This window comes from Hermetia illucens, chromosome 2 (assembly GCF_905115235.1).
Source record: "Hermetia illucens chromosome 2, iHerIll2.2.curated.20191125, whole genome shotgun sequence".
In the NCBI taxonomy this organism is placed as follows: domain Eukaryota; kingdom Metazoa; phylum Arthropoda; class Insecta; order Diptera; family Stratiomyidae; genus Hermetia; species Hermetia illucens.
This window is the reverse complement of record NC_051850.1, coordinates 157,717,888-157,740,407: the sequence shown is the minus strand read 5'-3', so window position 1 is coordinate 157,740,407 and position 22,520 is coordinate 157,717,888. Positions and strand designations below refer to the sequence as shown.

At 39.8% G+C, this 22,520-nt stretch overlaps 1 protein-coding gene across 1 annotated transcript; it reads right to left on the bottom strand.

Annotated features, from left to right (window-relative positions):
• Positions 1 to 1,648: 1,648 nt before the first annotated feature.
• LOC119648288 (phosphoacetylglucosamine mutase) lies at positions 1,649 to 19,874 on the bottom strand. Its single transcript, XM_038049944.1, has 3 exons — positions 19,157 to 19,874; positions 2,323 to 3,778; positions 1,649 to 2,259 (listed from the first exon to the last, which is right to left on the bottom strand). Exons 1-3 carry the CDS (start codon positions 19,255 to 19,257, stop codon positions 2,152 to 2,154), a joined length of 1,665 nt encoding a protein of 554 aa, XP_037905872.1. The 5' UTR covers positions 19,258 to 19,874; the 3' UTR covers positions 1,649 to 2,151.
• Between the last annotated feature and the right edge of the window lie 2,646 nt (positions 19,875 to 22,520).

Here is a 22,520-nt window from a genome sequence, read left to right as displayed (position 1 = left end):
GTACAGATGGAGAGCAGTCAATCCTAGAAGGACATCTAAGGATGCCGTTGAGCATCTTCTCATTGCCCCAGTGATACACAGCCAAGCTAGTCTTTCAACTTCTTGTAACTAACTGGCTGTTGCGCTAAGTTCAGTTCTGTCTGCCCAGATTACCACCACAAAGGTAATCGTTGGCGTTACTATTGCAGTGCAAATCTAGCCAGGATTTTCGGGGTGCATGCCCATTTTTTTTCTGTTATGGATTTGCAAGTTATCAGAACCCTTGCAGCTTCCTGATATATGCTTCCAACATCTGCCTTGCAGAGTAGCTTTTGGTCTAGTCTGATCTCCAAGTATTTGACCTCTGTTATTCAGGCCCTCAGGTGATCAACCTTGCGCTTCGTAGTGAATGGTACTATATCGGCCTTGGCTGGATTGATGAACATTCCCATCTTCTTGCACCAGTTAGTTATGATTCGTAGTCCAGTTTGGATTCTGTCACATAGGGTACCCTCATACTTGCCCCTACAGATTAAAACGATGACATCACCGTAACCCAAAGCCTGTATTCCAGTGAGGTTCTCCACAGTAACGGTGATAATAGCCCACCTTTTGAACAACCTTGAGTGTTCATGACAATAGGATTTGTACCTGTCTGAATTTCTATTTGTTTACTCTCTAACATTCTGCTCATTCAGAAGGCCGGGGTGTTTCCCACTCCCTTGTGGAGCAGGGCATCTCGTATTTCTGTGTGCGATGCGGTACCGAACACTTCTTTGATGTCCAAAAACGCACACGATACTATTTTTTTTCGTAGTAATACGAAGAAGCTTTGTGAGTGGCAAGGGTGGCTGACGCTGCTCTTAGGGCAGAAGTGAGGCAGCGTCTGATGAGTTGCCTCTGCCCTAGACGAAACCGTCAGTCAACTTCGAAAAACTTATTTATTTAATCCAAAAAGAGAGGTCCGTGGAGAAGAAGTACGATGTTTCCCAAGCGGTCCATCATCAAGTGCGGACTTAGAGCTTCCTGCATCCCAAGCAAAAAAGTATCTCAAATAGTTTTTAAATTACAGCCTTCTAAGAGTAGGTACCCGCTGGCCATAAATGTGTGCTACCTGAGCGGTCGTCCCTCGGGCTATGCGGGCAATGTAAATAATCAAAATAGTATTAGGGATTATGCTTATATTACTTTGTATATTATATTTATCGACAATGGAATCAATACTTTTATCTTTAATCGCGTTTTTCCTAAAACCATATTTTTCAAATTTGCTGCAGTTCTAACTCTATAATATATCGCCCGATCAACTTGTTTTTTTAGCGCCTTTGGTATATCTTTTAAACCTCGTCCTGTATGGAGACGACGAGGTTTAAAAGATGAAAAATCAGAATATCTGATAACACGGTAGCGGCTCAATTAATGGACTTAATATTACAAACTCGAATAATCCTGTAAAATAGCTGCTTTACATCAAGAACTCTTATGTTGAAGTGATGAACAATAAATACATACACGCATTTACCGTTAGTAAAGAATGCAAACTTATCTTACCTTATCTCCTCAGTGAAGTATCAGTAGTCTAAAAACGATATTTTGCCTATTCCTGTAACACATTCCACCCGAAAAAAGGAGGGAGTTCCAAATATTTAAATAATTAATATTCTAGTAGTTCTGTTGTTATAAATTTATTTTTGTTGCTGTCCATCATTGTTTTCCACATTTCCCATGGAAACATATCATAAATACAAATCCATTTCTGGTTACACTTTAAAACGATCACTCTCCGTCTGCTAATTACAAAAATGTCTTCTCTAAATTTTCCATTTTGCAAAAATTCTACACTTGGCAGTGGAATGCAAATTCAACAATCATTAAATAGCAGTTCTCTAATAGATTGATATAAAATTCAATATTCAATAATCAATAAGTTATTGGGTTTGGCTAATCTCATTTTATTAAGTATAAACATAGTTAAGTAGAAAATAGAAAAAAAAAAAGTGTCGAAATTTCATATTTTAAATTCTCCTTGGTTTTGATAATAAAATCTAATTTTAATTGGTAATGAAATTCATGCGTAGATAGTTTTTAAACACGTAGTGAAGCCACTTTTTACTTTGTTCCTAATAATGATTTGATTAAGTCAAGTACAACATCTCTCTGTTTACAGTTGAATTAAATATGAGCAATAATTTTTTTCTCGGGTTGCACTGGTTCCGGACCTACTCCGCCTGCCATCTTATGAACTAAGACTCCTACTTCATAGGCCAGTCGGTCCGCCTCCTATGAAAAATTGTACAAATTTATTAAAAAAATATTAAAGGAAGTTCTCTGAGGTTCACTTACATCTTTGGTTGCAGCTTCAGCATACACTCGCACAACATCCTCCGTTCCAGATGGTCGCACAAAAGATCTTCCCTTCTTATAGTTCGCTACCACCTTATTGATTTCATCCTGTAAACCATTTGGGGTGACACAGACCCTCTCCGCATCGGTTGTCGTTATAACATTTCTATCTTGCACTTTAACCTTAAGTTGTAGATTTGGAAGATCCGTGTATGTTGCAAGCCATTGTTTCAGGTCCCAGCCCTTGGCCTGTAAAATAGTTTCGACTAGAAGCATATCTGATATGGCATCTCCAACTGTTTCGTTAATTAAATCAATAATTTTGAGAAATCGTGATGCGCTTGCTTTATGTTGATTGTTTTCACTGTTTTCTGCTACATCTTTGATTTCTTGCTTGGCCTTTTCACTAAAGACAATTGTTCCGTGACCATTTGCTTCAAAGTAGACACCGATATCGTAATCGAGCGCCTTGTGATGCAAATGCTTGACACCGGTGGGTACACATGAGACGGGTATTTGTAATTCATTCACAATATAGTTTGTCGAGGCGCCGTTGGCATATGCGGTTTGCACAAGCCCTAGATTCAATTCAATTCCGCACTCTTTAACCATATCCATAAGATAGCCGGCAATGAGTGTTGCTATTCGATCTCCGTCTAATAGATGAAACACGCCGTTCTCATCCGTGAAAAAGTACATAACACGGTCCGCATCACCATCCACAGATACGCAGCGGGTATTTGGTTCTGCTATTGGCATTCCAGATGGTGCACATTGCTGAACTTTTACATAATCTGCGCCGCATTCATGATTGATTTTCCCTTGTCCGCTGTTGAACACATTAACATTTAGTGAGTTTTTCATTCTTTTAAGAAATTGCAACATTTTCCGTGCTCCCACTCCATTGGCACCATCAAACAGAAGCAGGTTCTTATAGTTTCCATTATCAAGAGTGTCGCCTCGTAAGTCCTCAAAAGCTGTTATCAATTTCTTGTAGTATCCTTCTTCTGTAGGCATACCGTAGGCACATCTTGTATTTGCACAAACTACTAAATAGTGTAGCATAGGCGTAGTAAGGATTCCGAACTCTTTAACACATCCTTTCAAGGCGATAACGCCATCTGCCACAGCTTTCAGTAACCGTGGACTGTGATATCTATTATCCATGCCGACAAATACGTGCGAAGATTGCGTTATTGAAATGTTTTCATCCGCTATGAGTTTGGTCACATGTGCTTCCAATTCAGAGTCACTAACGTTGACCAGATCAGTTGCAAGTTTTTCCCAGCGAGGTTCAAGCATTTCACCCTTCGGATCAATTAGTTTTACTCCGTTATCAGGTTCGGGATTGTGTGAAGCAGTGATCATGACACCAATCACTTGGCCATTCGTTTGACGTGATCTTAGGGTGGCCAATAAACCCATCCGATACATCACATAGTCTAGGTCTTCTGCTCTGAAAAGAAAGTTAAAACCAGTGAATATTTTTGGTATGAAATTATAAAGTTAAACTGTTTACAATTGTGTAATCAGTATAATTTACAGAAAACGCTTTTTCAATTTTATTTCAGGTGATCTTTTCATTCCAGTAGGGAGTTTGTTTCAGGAGCATCTATATTTCCTTCAATACTTTGTCCTCGATTCATTACTCTAAAGAACATAGGGCATTCACACAATTTGGGTTTCATTCATTACGTTGAATACTGTTTAAGTGACAATATGACTTGAGAGACCTTCTCCAGTAGAGGTACTTGTTTCCTGCTTCGTTGAAGTTAATTAAAATATGTTTAAAGACTTGATTTCGATAAGTATGTCTTCCAGCTTTGATCGCAAGGATTGATTGGCTACCAAAGCCACTAACTTGTCCCGGAATTCGTTTGCAATTGTACCGGTTCTTTTAGTTCAAAACTGATATGATGCATCAAATTGCTTTTTTGTCTCCACTCAATGTTTGTTTGCATCGATTAAACGATCATTGAACATCGTCTCAAACGCAGAATCTACGGTAACGTCTTTCACCCTGGCACCCTCTATGATTCCGAGTGTTGGCCGGCTACCAAAGACAATGAACGCCGCCTCGCGGTAGTAGAGATGGAGATGTTGTGTCAGATTAGTGGTAGAAAAGGCCGTGATCACCCCCGAACTGAGGACGTCCGCAATTGATACCTACCATGGAGAAATTGCGGAAGAGACGTCATCTAAGATGAGTCTGAATATGAAAGTAGATAAAAACAACCCTAGTTTCGAATATAGTAGCAATAACTTGACATGATAGATGGTTTAAGAGTGACTAAATCTACGACCAAGACAAGCGATGTATTCGATCTAGATGAATCAACCTCACTACAAAGAACAAAGGCTGAAAAAGAAGAAGTCGGGTTGTAATGAGTTAAAATGAACGGGCTTGACAAAATGTGAGAAATTTTGGCAGCGCTAGTTCTTTCGCTTTGAGCCTATGAAATTGTTTGTTTCAAAGCAAACTGCTTTAATTTTCTAATCTCCGAAGTCCTGTGATTTCTGTGATTGTACAAATTCTGATTGATTTAAATTTGATACCATTGGCATCGATGATGAAATTAAGATAACGAACGGACTGCATATGAAATTTTTACCGGAAGACCAGCTACTGTCCGAGCCTTGACACATTGAAATTTAGTTTGAGCTGCTTTAACTCCGAACGAGAGTCAATTGAACATAGCGATGTGAAAACCTTTTCCAAGTTCGGCAACGGATATTCGTTTGACACCGGCGCTGTTTTAACTCCTATCCAATAGACTGCGCCCAAACGACTACCTACAGTTTCTTTTTTTACAGCCATGATCAAAAAGGCTACATGCAGGAGATTCGTCTCCCGGAGAATTGCATGAATTTCTTTAATAGAAAAGCATTGCAAATGATCAACGTTCTTCAATCACTTGCGCGTGAAAAGTTGTGCGCATCGTTTTGATGTTGTTGGTGTCGTATATGTGATGCATAAGATGGGGAAACATACACAAAAAAAATATCCACGTGTCATCGACACACGCGCTATTCGTAGTTTACGTTAGCGGTGGCGATGGCAATACCGTCATTCTACGGCAAATTTAAACGTTCCGACCTGGTTTTCCTAAAGAACAAATGATTTTTCACCGCTGAGATTGCCAAATGCAGATTTTCGATTCGTACCGCTCTAATATATGGTGGGACAACAGACCCTTCTGGTGTGCCCAATAACAATTTTCTATTTTTTAACAACCTTCGAGTGGGAACAACGCCTACTTTGTTCAAATATTAAATTTTTGAGTCACAACATTGAGGAATTAGGGATGGGTCTTACTGCTAGTGCACAGTTGCTTGCAGAAATATTAACATAGGGAAATACATTTTAGTGATATTAAGCGGCATTCTAAATGCCATTTGTAGCATATTTAATGTGTCATTTGGGGCTTTGTCAATACTGTTTTCTGATGGTTTCATTATGACGTATAACATGCTACCTTGTTTGCAGGATGTGGAGGAGTTTAATAGACAGTGGAATTGTTCCTCAAACAATAATTTAGATGACACATGATGAATTGATTCGATTTCAACCCAGAGGAGAAATGGAGCATGTCTCCATATTCTTAAACCTGGAGATAAGATAAGAGCTATTCATTGTGCAATTTACGCAGTCCAGTCATTATGATGTTAGGGATGATCTACAGAAATAAAAACGAGTGTACAATTTAATAATACACCTGTTGCTGCTATATGGAAAACGTGGACGTTAACAAAGGCGTTGGACAAACCGATCGCCACTTTTGAGCGAAAATATAAGGATCAATCAGCATGGTCAACTCAATACAACTGTATATATATATATAATAATAATAATAATCGTTGGCGCAACAATCCATGTTGGATCAGGGCCTTGAGGTGTGTTAGAGCACTTCATTTAAGACCGTAACGGTACACTAGGAGGCAATGTGGTCAGCATTGCGGTCGCCGGATATTATTACCCTGATTTGACTCAGGTACTCACAGCTGAGTCGACTGGTATGCGACGTCAAATTACGATACAAATTCCATTGTCACCAGTGAGATTTGAACCGCGACCTTCCGTACGACAGCCTTGCGCTCTAACCACCAGCAATCCGAACAATGAATATATATATGAATACCTTAAATCCCTATATGGGATATAGTGCGTCAACCAAACATACACCTTTCTTCCTCTACCAAAAAAAAGTTCAGGTCTCCCCAAAAAAGTACAATTTCAAGATTTTAATGATTGGGATCCTCTAGTCGAAAGCAATGAATCATAATTTCACATAAATGGCCTGTCCTTCTTAGTGATAAATAAAATTGTCAGATCTGGAACGATTTCACATGTTTGAGGTGTCCTTTTTCCGAGCCGCGTCATCAGGCTGCAAAACGTGTCAGCAACGAGAGGTCCTAGCAGATAAAAACTAATTTCTTTTTGACTAAGAAAACTGTAGTGGTAGTGGGCTTGCTATTTGTGTGTTTGAAGAGAAAAGTCCCAAACAATGTCAATGATATTCGTTTTGAGAATGATGGGGTCCTAAGTCCGCATCAACTTAATGCTGGACCGGACCAAATGGTCCGTGGACCAGGAAAGAGGGAGTAAGTTGCCCCCCATTTGGTCCGGTCCAGCATTAAGTTGATGCGGACTTAGGACCCCATCATTCTCAAAACGAATATTTTCAGCTCTGGTCAATAAGGCGAATTTGCGCTCAATATAATTCGTAGGCATGTCGTGTTCCATGAATTATATAAAGGAGCACTCAACATCTGCGAACCGCTACGGTCACGCTGCTCCCAAGGCAGAGGTGAGGCAGCGTCTGACGATTTGCCTCTGTCCTGGTAAGAAACCGTAAAGCCGTCATCGCTTGACTTTTTTGTAATGTCAATGATGTCTGGAATAAACGGCAATCTTATCTCGACTATGGGATGTCGAGATCAGATTGCCGTTTATTCCAGAAGAAAAACTAGCATTACAGAAAAAAGGCTAAAACAACTGAAAAGAAAGGCCATGTATTACCACGCTTTTCATGAAGTAGTCATCGTTGTAGTTGTAGAGAGGTAAAACTGAGCGTAAGACTTTATTTGAACTATACAAAAATTAGATGTTTTGCGACACTCTTTTTCAAAATATGCAAATTTGGAATGAAAGGGCCAACACAAAATTAATCCGTGAGCGTGTCCAATGGAATCTATAACATTCACATTATCTTAAAGCTTCAAATAGAACAAATCCTAAAGACAAAAGACCATCATAACACACACCAGGCATATTCCTTTCTTCTTCGGAAAAGTTTACATAAGGAAAATCCGTAGACGCAATGGGTTAAAAAAGAGGATAAAATGCATCGTATCTAAACTTCGACCCAGACATTCAGTCTCTGATCTGCCCTGATTATATGAGCTGATGAGAGAAGAACACGTCGGTATCCCAACCGTATGGAATTCGAAAAACCTTCAAAATGATTAATACCTACCGTAAAATTGCAACAGAAGCCCCATTTTGCCATCTTGTTTATTCTGTTTTTGTGTGCCAACTTCGTTTTTAGGTGCAAACGGTCTACATAATTCCTCAGTTATCGTAAAGAAACATTTTGAATGAAAATGAATCAGAGTAAAATTCCAGTATGAGAAAATGCGATAAACAATCTAACTTGGAAGCCAAAGTTTTGTTCGATCAAAAGCCCAAACCAAACCAACCACAGAAACTCATAAAATCTTTCACAAGGAAAACATTTTGAATGATTTAACTGTTGATTAATAAATCGAATTATAGCAGATAAATAAGTAATCTTATCTAAAATAAATATCCATATCTTACGGTTAATGCGAATAAATATTTAACGAAACCACTAAAATATAAAAAATATTATCTCCTCTTTCCTATGGTCTAGTATCTATAAATTGCAGATATTAAAGCGCAATACGTTCGGAATCATCATTTTCGTTATTGCGTTTGTTCAATTGGAATGTAAACAGACACTTTAGACAATAGCGAAGAAAAAATAACTGTGGAGAAGGAGAAAATTAGGAGCTTTTGATTGTTGATAGTCAGTGGCAATTTAAATTTTTAGCTCAGCAAATCTGAAAAGTAAGGAGCCATAGATGTGAAATGAAGAATCTGCTTCACATAATTCATTTGATGGGACTTCTGATGAAAATTTAAATTTGATCTATTATGGTGCGTTTCCACTGAAAAAATTGCCAACGAGTTCGCAACCGATTACAGATCTCCAAAAAGTCGCCAATTTTTGTTGACATCTTCAAAAGAGTAGACCAATCCCCCCCCCCCCCCCCCCCCCGCCCCCTGCGCGTTTCTTCGTGTATACTGCCTAAAATGAAAACACGATTCTAGACATTTATTTACAATTTTTCTTGAGAACTTTAGAACAGGAACGTTTGTCATCAACATGTGTTGACAACACAAAAGTTGACCATTTTCATTCATTAAGCAAGTGGGAGTACCGGAAGCTGGCGCTTCGGGTATAAAGGTTTTGTGTTAATCTTATGTGAGAAGTTTTCTACACACATTTTTCCATACGTATATTGCTAAAACCCAAATTATCCCTTCATATTTTTTTTCAATCCGACGTCAAATCACGATACAAATTCCACTGCCACGAGTAAAACGCGACCTTCAGTACTATACCACTCAGTTATCCGGACACAAGTATACATATGTATATTATAAAGTACGTCTATTGAATACCGCTTGTTCAATGCACAAATATATCTATCTGAATTAGGCACTACCCCAAAGCATCATTTAAAAATACATATAAATACATACATAAAAAACTAAAACGAAATGTTTCCCTGCGACCTCCATTTGCATGAGTTCACTTTGTTGTGATATTGACGAATTGGTATGTTATGATGACGTCATAGACATTTTAGAATGCACGAAATTCACTCAAAATATAAAAGTTTCACCTTCTATAACTTTGTTAATGTCAAAACTCAAACTCAGAAAGTTATACCTTATGCTATCCCTTATACTTGTGCCAAATTTTGTACTTCTAGCATGGACTTAAGGGGAGCTTTCGTCTAAATTTCTAAAATATGGAAATATACTATTATTAACTTTATTTGTGCAGATATCGGAGCGGGATGTATTTTGAGGCCTAGATTTCATTTAGATACACCCCTGGCATTTTTTTTAAATTTTTCGGTTGAATAGGTTTTGAGGACGAGACCTGTTACACTTTTTGAGGGTCATATTTTGAGCCCCCACTCCTACATTTCACACGAGATCAAATATGGACCAGTTTCAAAAAGTACTAATTGAGCCCTTTCATTTGATACCCCACCTGATCACATTCTTCTTCTAATAAGTTTTTGTTTCAATAAAAGAACAAATATTTGAGATATTGAAATTTTTATTCTGGGTTAAAGTACATTGATTGCATCTTAAAATGCATAATTAAGATAGCCGCTTCTGGAGATAAAGCGATCTCCAAATTTCGACTTAAATAAGTCGATTGTTTGTATAGCAAATTTCATCATTTTGTTAAAATCAAATATAGTCCACATTATCTTCCTGTAATTTCGGCTGGAAATATGTCATGTTTTGCGTATTTCTTTTATAAAAACATTTCAGTGTGCATTTGTCCCGTTAGTATGTAGCACTAATATATGCATATATTATGTGAGAATTTAAAAAGAAGTGACAATTTTGACTTATTATAACTTTGTTAGTAATGGCGCGATTTTCACCAAACTTAGTAGGATTATACTCTATAATATAGCCTACATTGCTGCATCATGGTGCTAAAATGAACTTAAGGGGGTTCTAAAGCCGATTGCTGAAAATTATAGCAATATAATATTATTAACTTTATTTGAACAGATATCGGTATATAGGGTATTTCGGAGCTTAGGCACCATATAGTGGCAGCCTCTTGATTTTTTCAGATTTCTCAGTTGAGTAGTTTCTGAGAATGGCCCCGTTAAAGAAATTTTCACTTTCAACCCCCCTCACTCCCCACCTTTCCGAAAAATGTCAAAATTAAGACCGACTTCGGAAAGTACTGATCGAGACCTTTCATTTGATACCCCACATGGCTATATATGGGGACTCCCCTTAAATTTGACCTAGAATGATGTAACTCATGGTATGCGTGACCGTTCACAGTTCCGACTTTTCCACCGAATTTGGTATCAATCGTTACAACGATCTCCGAGAAAAATGCGTGTGACAGACAGATCGTAAACCGATTTCTTTTACACAAAATCGTAAAAAGACGCCACCAGCTTGAAATCCGCACCGAACCGTTAATTTTTGTAAATAAAAAAACATTTCATGGATTGCTTCATGATGCTCACTTGACAAAAACCGATAATTCTGTTTATTGACGAATCCATTTGACCAGCTTTGTCGCTCGCTTTTACGATGAAAATCAGAACCACAAACAAACATGTTTAGTCGCCAATCACAGAAGTTTCGTCACTGTTGATAGTCTCGCTGGCTTGAGTTCTTATATCAAAGCAAACTTATGGGCACGTAAATGTAAGTCCTTAAGCATTATACGGCACAAAGTCGTTTGAGAAATGCCTTATTCCTGAGAACGAGTTGGAATTGACAAATTTTGGTCTTGTCTCACTTTCTGCAATGATCGATGATTTTGAATTTCAGTGGTAATTGGGGGCTTGAAGCTCATCGGATACATGCAACACTATATTGCATAAGAAACTTCCTGCTGAAATCACTTCTTAGCAGATGGAATTCTATTTTGATTATTTGATGTTTCAAATTTCAATTTGCCCACTTGATCGAAATTATTATGATCTGATGCCAAGCTTTCTCTGACTAATCTTTGCTTCTAGATCATCATTTTCATTCATTTGAAGTCTGATGCCTTTCATCAAGCTTAACGATGCCGTTGTTATTATCGATATAGTTGCTTCTGAGACTTGCCGAATCATCGTCTCAGCGATTTGAAACATTCTCATTTACCAGATTTTTAAAATAGAATTGAATCATTGTATGCAGTCAAAAATAGGCGAAATCAACAACCAAGCCTGCGAATTCATTGTGAACAGCGACAGCTACTCTCAAATTTTAGATCGCAGATAGCGTCCTACTTTCAAAAATCGTGAGGAAAATTACTTAGTCCAAAATTGTTTTCGAGCAAAGTCAAGACAGATTGTTATGTTTCCACAACGATTTGCTTTGAGCAGGCAAAGAAGTCTTCGAGGATGTCAGTGAAGATTTGAGAAAATGAATTGTGGGCGAAGGAGTGAGACCCTGGAGTTCATGAAGTCCATTTCTTCTGTATAGCGTTCTGTATCTTATTCTCTTCCTTAGTCTCAGTATAATGAACATATATGCTAGTTTTCCATACGTCAGTTTTGACGTGCATTTCAGTCGGTCTGACGCCAATGATTTTCACTTTTTCATTTTTATATGAATTCTTTCGTGGGTGTTCGATCGGATTCCGTCGAACTTTATTATTTATGCCAAATGATAAAATTTGCGAGTATTTATGCAGTTTGAGAGTCCGGTTCTGCTTGTATAGGTTTTTCTATTTCGCAATAGGCAAGTTCATTGAGACTACTGTAATGCGGTGCAGTTTTTTTCGGCCAAACAAAGAAGATACAATACTTTGATTAGACGAAATTTTTGCAATTTGACTTCCCCTTAACGGAATTGATAGTGGCTTATATATAAACAGTTAACATTCGTGAGAAGAAAGTGAAGGAGTTAGCGTCCGCACTCCACTTCCTCCTTACAGCTAATGTCAAACGAAGCAAGGAAACAGAGGGCTTTCAAAAGCATTAATGTTACCGGGATACTTACATCTTGCAAAAACAAAAGAATTCCCTAGGAAGGATCTATTCCTCAACTTCAATTTTTGTTTGAAGGAATGAATATTGCAGAGAAATGTACGCAAAACGGTTTGAAACTAGGTTCTTGTGTTTACAACCTAAGGGACCAAAAACGTCCATTTCTGCCGAAGCGCCATATTTAAAAAAGTCGAATCAGTTCGTTTGCAAGTGGATTAATCGATATAACAAGACGAAAATGGTCGAGATTCAAGACAATTAACTACCGAAACCGAGGTCACGGTAATCGTCCGAATATTAGAGCAGAATCCTACGGTAACGTTGCGTCGAGCTTAATCCTTGCTAGAGGGAAAAGGAATCTCCGGTCGGATTACTATAAAACGAAGACCGATTGCCTCTGGTTAAGGATATCGCAGTACAGCGATGAAAACTTAGCGACAGCCAGGCGAAGCATGGAGTACCAACAAGCGAGCGTGGTGGGAAACCAAACATCCACTGTTAAGCATCCTGTAAGCGTCCATATTTGAGAATGTTTTAGTAAGCAGGGGTTCGGAACGCTTTACCTGTTTACCAGCACTCTGAGCGCGGAAAGGATGTAGGAAATTTATCAGATGTGTTTCCTGAAGTCTACCCGTATGGTATGCCAGAGATCCGAGCGCAAGGATTCTTCAAGAGGATAACGACCCGAAACACTGTAGCCGTCATGCACGGAACGGAAGCACAAAATGGCATCACAATGTTAGGATGGCACGCACAGTCACCAGATATGAATCCGATTGAAAAAGTGTGGGCTGCCATGAAGCTTAAGCTTCGTCAGAAGTGTGTAAGAAGAATTAAGCAGCTGTAATATCATATTCGTACTATTTGCAAAATCCTGCCAGCAACATTGGTCAAAAATTTAATTATTAGTATGTCAAAACGGTTTCTAACCTTCCAGGAAAACGGTGGTGACTGGACTATTAGTATAACGCGCATTGGCCCTACTGTTATAAGTTAATAAAGTAAAAATCCATTTGTCATAGTAGTTCGTTTTTCTTTTCCAGCGCAGACGATCTTGAGGTAAATAGTGTATTAAGGGTGTTATTTTTTGGTTATGTGGAGCATATTTGCTGAAACTTTACAGAAAGGAACGAAATAGATCCACCAAGAAGAAACACAGGAAGCAAAAAAAAAAAAGAATTTCCACCATTTTTTGAAGTTTATAAGTTGATTTTACCTTGAGGTGTAAATGTAAATGTAAAAAATATAATCTGAACTCTAAAGAAAGAGAAACGAAGGTCAGGCTCTTTAGGTAAAGTTCGCCAATGAAAATAGTATATGTTGGTACGTGCCAAATGCCTTGACTTTAGAAGCGATAAAGAATGATTGTACGAGGGCGAGTGACAAATTTTCAGCTTGATAAAGAAAAACATTGTTTTGTGTGAGTTATTTTCATTTTGTTTTTCAAAGTGATCTCCATGAAAATTTATACATTTTTCATAACGGACTCATATTCAGTGATACCATTTTTATAGTGTGAATCATCAAGTTCGTCAAAAATGCAGTTACAGCACTGATAACTTCCTCGTTGTTCCCAATTTTTTTTACCTCCTTCCAATTTTTGGAGGTTAAGAAGCCAGTGATAATTGCTGGGGATTAAATTTAGTGAATATGCTGGATGGCAGAACAGTTCAAAATTAAGCTCGTTTATTTTAGCCATTGCAACGATCAGCGTATGGACGAGTGCGTCATGGAGAAACCAAAATTTTTCTTCGGCAAATGTGGTCGTTTGCTTTGTATTCCATCTTTCAAACGCTACAAACACCTTGCATAGTATTTACCGGTAGTGATGGTTTTATTCTTCTGAGGGTAATCAATCAAGATTTTAGCTTCTTTGACGTTGGTTCACTTGTCTAATCCATTATTTGTTATTGTTTTGTTCGAGAAATGTAATGGTAAGCCCAACCTTCATCCACGATTATAAATCTACGCCATGATTTCGCTTGAAGAGTGCCGAATTCGCGATCAAAAAAGTTTTCCGATTCAACTTCTGACCGAGCGTTAACAAGCGTGGCATGCAGCTAGCAGAGAGCTCCTTCATGCAGAAATGTTTATACAAAATATTAAGCGCCCGTTCTCTTGATATTCCAGTTGTCTCGGCTATCTTACTTACTTCCAATCTGCATCTACCATGATTTTATGGAATTTTCAATTTCAATTATTTTAACAATTGTGACCTTAACCAGGAGTCCTGAATTTGATGCGTCATTTGTAGTCGAGTGACCCTTTTTAAATTCGGAAATCCACTCTTTGACTATTTTCCATTTTTTCTGTAATTTGAAGTAGTGTTTGGCTTTCAAATAGAAATATTTGATGATATCACATTTTTTTGATGCAAGCTAGTCAGTACAGTAAAAAAAATCAAATCCTAATCTGGCAAAAGGTGTATTTAAAACAGCCTCCCAAATAGCTTTGTTTGGTGCCAATCTGGTGTCCACGATCAAAAATACAGCTAATCTTCTTGGCACGCTGGTTTGGGCAAAATCATGCCGAAAAAATAAACTGCGACCTACCTTCTGCCAGAAGGCGGAATAAAGGAATTATGAATAATATCTGAATTTGTCACAATGGTTGAGTTGATGGCATGTTAGGACATTTGCGTTCATCTTTGGGCTTGCCTTGCTGCTGTAAGCTTATCACTTTCACACCATTAAATACGATGACACCCTCATTGAGGGAAAATGTGGACACCTTTCACCCTCCAGAATGTAGTGCACCACCAGATATAAACATATGTATACCACTTAGAAAAGAAAGAACAATTTGTTGTAAAAAGCTCGTGATTCCATATACCCCGTGAAGAAAAGAAATCTTTCGATGGTCCTATGAGAATGTTAGGGAAGAAACACCAACATCCGGTCATAAGCATTTTTCAAAGGAAAAAAGGAAGTACTCCGTCACGATTTTAATTTGTATTATAACCAGTGATGTTTCATCTCTTGGGGATGGTGAGGCTAGTTACCTTTTCATGAAAGTAAAATCAAAAGTCCATTAATGTTTTGAAGCGGAATAGTCCCACCAGATTTTCCATCTCAGCGCAGAATTATTTCGATTCTAAAACATTCCTCTAGGAGTACTAGGAAAGGTTTACAAGTGGTGTGTCACGTATGATTTCACGTTAGTAATATTAAGGCCAGAACGCTAAAAACTGCGTTCATAAGAAAATGGGCCGGACCAAATGGGGAAGAAACCATAAAGCCGTCATCGCCTGACATTTTTGTAAAGTTTGGATGCTAAGCCCTAAACGAGGGGTCCGTGGACCAAAAAAAGAGGGAGTAAGTTGCTTCCCGTTTGGTCCGATTCAGCATTAAGTTGATGTGGAGTTAGGACCCCACAATTCTCAAAAAAAAATATTTTCAGCTCTGGCCAAACTCTGGTCAATAAGGCGGATTTGCGCTCAATACAATTCGTAGTCATGTCGCGTTCTGCGAATTATATAAAGGAGCACTCAACATCTGCGAGCCGCTTCGGTCACGCTGCTCCCAGTGCAGAGGTGAGGAAGCGTCTGACGATTTGCCTCTGCCCTGGTAAGAAACCGTAAAGCCGTCATCGCCTGACACTTTTGTACTTGATGTTGAATTGCTTTTTCTAAGATTTGTTCTAACTTGGATGATCACTGCGTTTTATCATGGACAAAGAAGCATACGACGACTGGTACATAAAAAGTTAGAAGAATGTAAGTTTCACATCAGCAGGAAGTATTCTCTGCCAGACTCCGTTAAAAGAGTGGAAAATTCTCTGGCGGGATGCAAACCCATCATTAAGAAAGCAGCTGAACTGAGAATGCCTAACCTCTCTGCCTAAAATCAAATGCCTCCCCATAACTCATAAAGAACGCAACGATGTCAGAAAAATAATAGAAGAAGAAACAACGAATTCACCAGCCCAAAATATTGCGAAGTGGCCCCTGGAAGAAGTCAAAAGGTCCGGCCTTAAAATAGAAAAGCGGGCAGTGGGAAAACTCATTGCCTGACTCAACGGGACTGGGGAATACAAAGTGATCAAATGTTAGTATCCTTCGACGTAAAAGCGCTGTTCCCAAGCGTACCGACGAAGCAGCCCTATATTTCTTCGAAGAATGGATCACGACACAGGAATCTAAATGGAGGAAGAAGTCCAAATTGTATAGGAAAGTGGCCTTTACATGCATAGGTGAGTCCTAGACCATTAAGAGGAGGTCACAAGAGAAGGTGCAAAAATGGCAGGAGCCCATGCGAGAAGGCACGAAACAGAGGGAAAAATCTGGTAAGACAGTGTAAAGCCGGAGGAGATGAGTATTCAAGCCGGCAGAAGAACCAGAAAAACATGAAATCTTTCAAATGAGAGGTAGCAGCAGTTGAATGTCGGAGGGCGAGGAATCTAGCAAAGCGTGCTTTGCTTTGTGACTTAAAAGCAATAATTTGCCAGATTATAAAATTGGTGAGCATAAAACCTATGCGCATTTTTAGAAGCGGCTATTATAATTAAAATAGAGGAAGGGACGTAACACGGAATTATAAGAAGCGTCTTCAGAAGTGGAATGTATGAAGAGAGATGGATAAATGGAGACGGAAGAGAGTTTTGGAATAATTACTGAGAAGAAAGCGAAGTGATAGGTAAAAGGATCGGGTTATCAGTTGAGTGGCACAGCGGAGAAAGCTGGCTTTGAAGCAAGTACGGTAAGACTATGGTAATGACGTAAAAGTAGAAAAGAAAATTAACGTACAGGAGCAGAACGAAAGACGAATTCGGTACAAAAGAGCGATCAAAGGTTGAGTACATAAGACTTATGGTACAGAACGGCGGAATCTTCAGCAAGTAAATAGATACATGTTCAAAGTTTCAGAAAATGAAATTCGTAAGTTCGTAAAAATGTTGATTGTTGAGCATAATAGAGTATTCAAAAACAAGGACTAACGGTTTCGTCCAGGGCAGAGGCATCACTTTAGAAGAATTATATCCGAGTTAAACCGGAGTGTTTTCCACCTGTTGCCACTTTCGGTCACTCTGTTCCCAGGGCAGAGGTAAGGCAGCGGATGAAGAGTTACCTCTGTCCTGGACGAAACCGTTAGTCCTTGTTTTTGAATGCTTGGGTGATATGTCCCCAAACGTGGGAGCAACTGGCTCTTCATTTGGTCCGGTCCAACATCATGTGTGTGTGGACTTAGGATCTCCCATATTCCAAACAATAATGATAATGAAGTGGTAATCATTTGGATGTCACCAAAACTTTCTCGAAGGGTCAATTCTATGGGAGTAGATGTTTAGGATCAGATTGCGTAAGATTATCTGAATAACATGATTTTGCAAGGGGACCGAAGAAACGGAGAACATTCGAAAGCAATTTTATGGCTGAGACTAACTAAAAGACTAACTAAACCGTCATCAGTCAGCGGTAAATAGAAATTGCATCCTCCAAGTAATAGGAGACAATCAATATAAGAACCAGTTCTCTTGGCTCTTTCGAGGATTAACAAGTATTGATTCAGAGTTGACACCACAAGAAGGGAAAAACACTAAAGTCGCAAGTGCATAGAACTGGAAGACCTTGTTGGGAAATTAAGGAAATTCATGATGTCGTTTACTAATTTAAACAAAGTGACAAAGCCGAACGATAGTGAAATTAGAACACCTGAAGAGATTAACACAATTTAGGACACCAGACAAACAGCGGCGAATCTTGTTCGGAACGAACTAGTTGAGACGGTGGGCAGTGCGATGAAAATCGCTTTGGGATGGTTTTATGTAAACCAGTCCGAGTACGGAAGTCTCGGTATCCAAGTGGACATTTGCATTAACGTTGTTTTGTTTCTTGTGAACATCCAAACAGTGACAATCAGGACAAGAACAAATTGAAGAATTTCATGCGGTGGCCGAAACCTAGTTAACTTTCCCGAGTGTCAACGTTTTTGAGTCTGTACTGTATTAATAGGAAGATCCATACGCGTATCATGGAAGTCTGCACCCTTTCCGTGGGACTGCATATTAAACGAATTATTGCAAAAATTCTGGCTATCAAAAAGGTTTTCAAAATAGGATAAACAGAAAACACTAATACCCAGAAAGAAGGAACGACCCTTCCTTATTAACTTCGGAAATCTGATTTTCTCGAAATCTTGTAATGACGAAGGGAGTGGTTCTACAATCCCGCTTAGATATACTATTCTATCTTGTGCCTGCTATGAATAAGAAAAACGAACATAAATTTCCCTCTAGTTCCCTTGACAACTAATTCGAACTTTATGGTTGTTTGCTGCATCATTGAATAGAACATTGAAGTCCCCAATATGCTCCCCCTACTGCATCAAACACTTTTCCTCGAAAACGTTCCAATAAAGAACAAAGCACACTTTACCCGCACGGCTATTCCAGCAAACATCAAGATTGCCTATTAAGTGAAGTCAAGTGCTTCGTCACATGTAATTGTCACTTGATAAGCCCCATTGAATTGCATTCTAGTATCAGCTGAAGCCGCTTCCTTTCGAACGATAAAAACTTTCCACACACTTTTTGTGTTTATGATTCTTTTTAAAGCCGCATTTTGCCGCAACTTGTTTTCATGTAAACTTAACAGGCTGAAAAAATTAATGCAATAATGTATAATAATGCAATCATTCAATCACACCATTCCCCACATCTTTCTATTTTGTATGATTTGATCGCCTTCTCGCTTGCACTTTTCAGTCGACCCAATGCCCTTAAAACATCTAAATTGAATGGCGGGGCCTCACTCAATAAACGCACTATGGTTGAGCCGCTGTAATACGAGCAACACACATCCACATACACCGAGAACTTGACTCATGATTCTGGAATGGAAGGAACGTGCCTTTCTTAAAAGGAGCGAGGCGAGCCGCGAAAGCACATGCACTTCAAGACGAAAAGAGAAAGGGCGAAAACACGGAGGGGTGTGATGACGTTTCCACTTCCGCATTAGACCATAGGGCATCTCAGCGAAACGTCAAATTTGGAAGCAAAAAATTTCTGCAATGCAATTTACACAACTTATTCTAATCAATGAAATGCTCACTTTCCACGGAAGCCGGCCGTTCCGTACTGGATATCTTTGTTGACCCGTTTCGGATACATTTCTCGAGCAAACGCATAGACTGTCCGCAAATTGACTGACATGATTGCGACAGGTGCACTGGCCTTTTATAACTTTTCACTATCGGAACCTGTGGAAATGCACTTCACACGCGACGGGCACGTTTTGTAACAAAGTTTCACCAAAAAAGTTGATTTGCCCCAGCAACGGTCGAGCCCGAATAAAAAACCAGTCTTTGCGCGAGCAACCGCAACTCTGCTGGAAGGCCGAGATGAAACGAAGACCAACGACCGCTCAGTGCCCACCAGTACCGCGAAAATACTCAAACCGCCAGACAGAACACACCCGCCCCAACGATTCCAATAAGACTGAAGACTAGGTTCCTATGAGAACTCTGACGTTTCGGTTTGTCAGAAAGTCGATCCAGTGAGTAACGCATTGTGAAAGAATACGATGGAGTGCGTTGCTGGCGGCTACCTAGGCGTTTCCTCTCGCTCTGATTTAACCGGTGCGGGTGGCATGGGAGAGAGACGCCGTGTTTGCCGCGATGGTCGTACTCAAAAGTGAAAGTCCACTATTTTTAAATTATCCAAAGCACAGGTACAAAGGAGCTTGATATTGAATTGGATAATAGTGGTCTTGCTGTGGCCGCGATACGAGTTTTTCATCTGGTTGCATAAGGCAGAGCGAAGGGAGACAAATGAATTGCCAAGTTTGCGGCTGGACTCGACGCGACGTTATTTAACCGTTATGTGAGACACCAAGCGTATTGTTCTATCAGCGAACGATTTGCTTCGTAGCCATGGTAACTGCGATAATTTCACTCGATTAGAAAGCATTTCGACGTTTTTGTGTTGGTTTGATTTGATAACGATTTTGTATGGGGTCAGCAGTTTGCGGGAATTTATCAAATACTCCTAAATAACTGAAATGTCTTCCGCTTTGCTGAAAGTTGGAAGCAACCTTTTCGACTTGCGATAATTGGGGGGACAGTTTACATTTCGGGTGTTTATCAGGTAATTTGTGGCGACAGGGAGTATCCACTATGATTAGCTTTTATCAGCTTGAGTCAATGAACCGTAGCCAAAAGAAAATTGTGTAAAACTGGAAGTTGAATGTTTTACTTGGGGTTATTTTCAACGTAGAATTGGATGAGTATGTCAAACGGAAACGTACAATGTGTTTAGGAGAACATAGAACACCACGAGATAAAGCATTTCTCTAACTAAATTACATTAATTCCAACTGTCGGATTCAGTTGAACATGGGCTCAACACAATCTTCCGAAAAACTTATCAATTACCTTTGAGAGGAATTTGGAAGTCAGGGGCCTAAACTTCCAACATGTTCACCTGTTGTATGCCAATGGAAATGATCGACCTCGCTCCTGCATGGTAGTCTCACAAGATTTCCAGGCTAATTTGGTTAACGACTTATGTGAAGGCGACACAACATCGGCTAAACTAAAAAGTCAACAGAGAGATAAAGAGATACTATGGTGCTCGGCATATTTCCCCTATGACGCCGAAGACGCTTCTAGTGGAACATTCATCAGAGCTATCCAATATGCCGAAAGTAAAGGCACGGGGGGTAATAGCAGGATGTGATGTCAACGCTCACCACATATGCTGAGGAAGTTCCAACATCAATGCAAGAGGATCGGTGCTACTTGAATATCTAGTAGGAACCGATTTGCAGATCCTTAATTTGGATAATGAACCCACTTTCTTCAACGTGGTCAGGTGAGAGGTCATCGACATCACGGTGGCATCCCCTGACATCGCGGCTCTGGTCAGAGAGTGAAGAGTATCAAACGTTATCACACTCGGATCACAGACGCATTGATTTCGTAATGGGCATGGATCCACCTCCAACCACTACATTTCGGAATCCGCGGAAAACAGATTGGGTGACGTATAAAATAGAATTGAGCGCCCGAGTCACGATCCTTGGGAAGCTCATCAAATCAATTGCTAGAATTGAGAAGACAACTCAGGTGATCACATCTAGCATGAGAGAAGCTTCCGAAGAAAGCTGTCCACTCAAGACCCCAAAGAAAGTCAAAACACCATGGTGGAACTCGGATTGGGCAAAACAGAGAAGAACGACAAGGAAGCTCCTCAGTCGTGCCCTGAAGTGTGATTCCGGCGCTAGCTGGAATCGCTATACAGAGACACAAAAGGCTCTAAAGAAGAGCATAAGATCGGTTAAACGATCATCCTGGAGACGCTTTTGCGAAGAGACTAACTCTCTTGAGGCAACCTCAAAGCTGAATCGGATTCTGGTCAAGGAACGTAGCCAGAAACTGGGTTATTTACGTTTACAGAACGGGAGGTGCACTGAAAGCGATGAAGAAACGGCAAACCATTTGCTTGAAGTGCACTTCCCAGGCAGCATCCAAAATTTAATCTCGGGGCTAACAGGTGCATACAGCCCTCAACCGAGATACTGGAATCTGGCATGCAAAGTAGTATCACTGGAGCGAGTAAAATGGGCATTTAACTTGTTCCATAGATATAAGTCTGCTGGTCCGGATGTCATCATTCCTGCGCTAGTAATAGGAGGAATGGATGCCCTGGGCTACATATTCGGAATATATATTGCACATGGCTAGTACATGCTTATATTCCAATTAACTGGCGTGATATGAAGGTGTTATTCATTCCCAAACCAGGGAAACCCACCTACACAGACGCAAAAAGCTTCCGATCGATCAGTCTAACGTATTTTCTACTAAAAGTACTAGATAGACTAGTAGATCGGTTCATAACACATGCTAAGTGGCCACTTCACCATATGAAACACGCCTACCAGAAAGGCAAATCCACAGAGACAGCACTCCATGAACTTACGGGAAAAATTGAAAAGGCGATGTTCGAAAAAGAATACGCCTTAGGCGCATTCATGGAGATCGAAGGTGTCTTCAATTATGCCTCATTCGCGGCAATTTGTGATGCGACAAGACAGCATGGAATCGAACCGCTGCTGATCAGTTGAATCCTGCACATGCTAGAGTGGAGAAAAATCCACATATTGGTCGGCCAGAAGTCTATTGAAGCAGGATGTCTTAGGGGCTGCCCACAGGGAGGGATTCTATTTTCACTGTTATGGCTCTTGGTAATGGATATCCTGCTGTTGGCGCCTCCGCAGTGGACTCACGGTGAACGCTAGGAAGACTAGACTAGATATGTTCACTAGGAACGTCAGGTGGGGCCATCCACTGTCAAATCTACTCTGAAGGGTGAAATTGCAAGATTCACGCAGCCGAGTGGAGAAATTTGGACTCTTGCCGGCAGGCGAAAATCCTTGTGAAAGAGCCGAGGGTCACGAGAGCGGCATTTTTGTT

Excerpts from the sequence above, each read along its gene's own strand:
- LOC119648288 (XM_038049944.1), bottom strand. The coding sequence starts at position 19,257 with ATGTCAGTCAATTTGCGGACAGTCTATGCGTTTGCTCGAGAAATGTAT. Across the intron at positions 3,779-19,156 it reads ACGGCCGGCTTCCGTGGAAA|AGCAGAAGACCTAGACTATG; the intron begins GTGAGCATTTCA and ends CTTTCTTTTCAG. Across the intron at positions 2,260-2,322 it reads CTGAAGCTGCAACCAAAGAT|GAGGCGGACCGACTGGCCTA; the intron begins GTAAGTGAACCT and ends AATTTTTCATAG.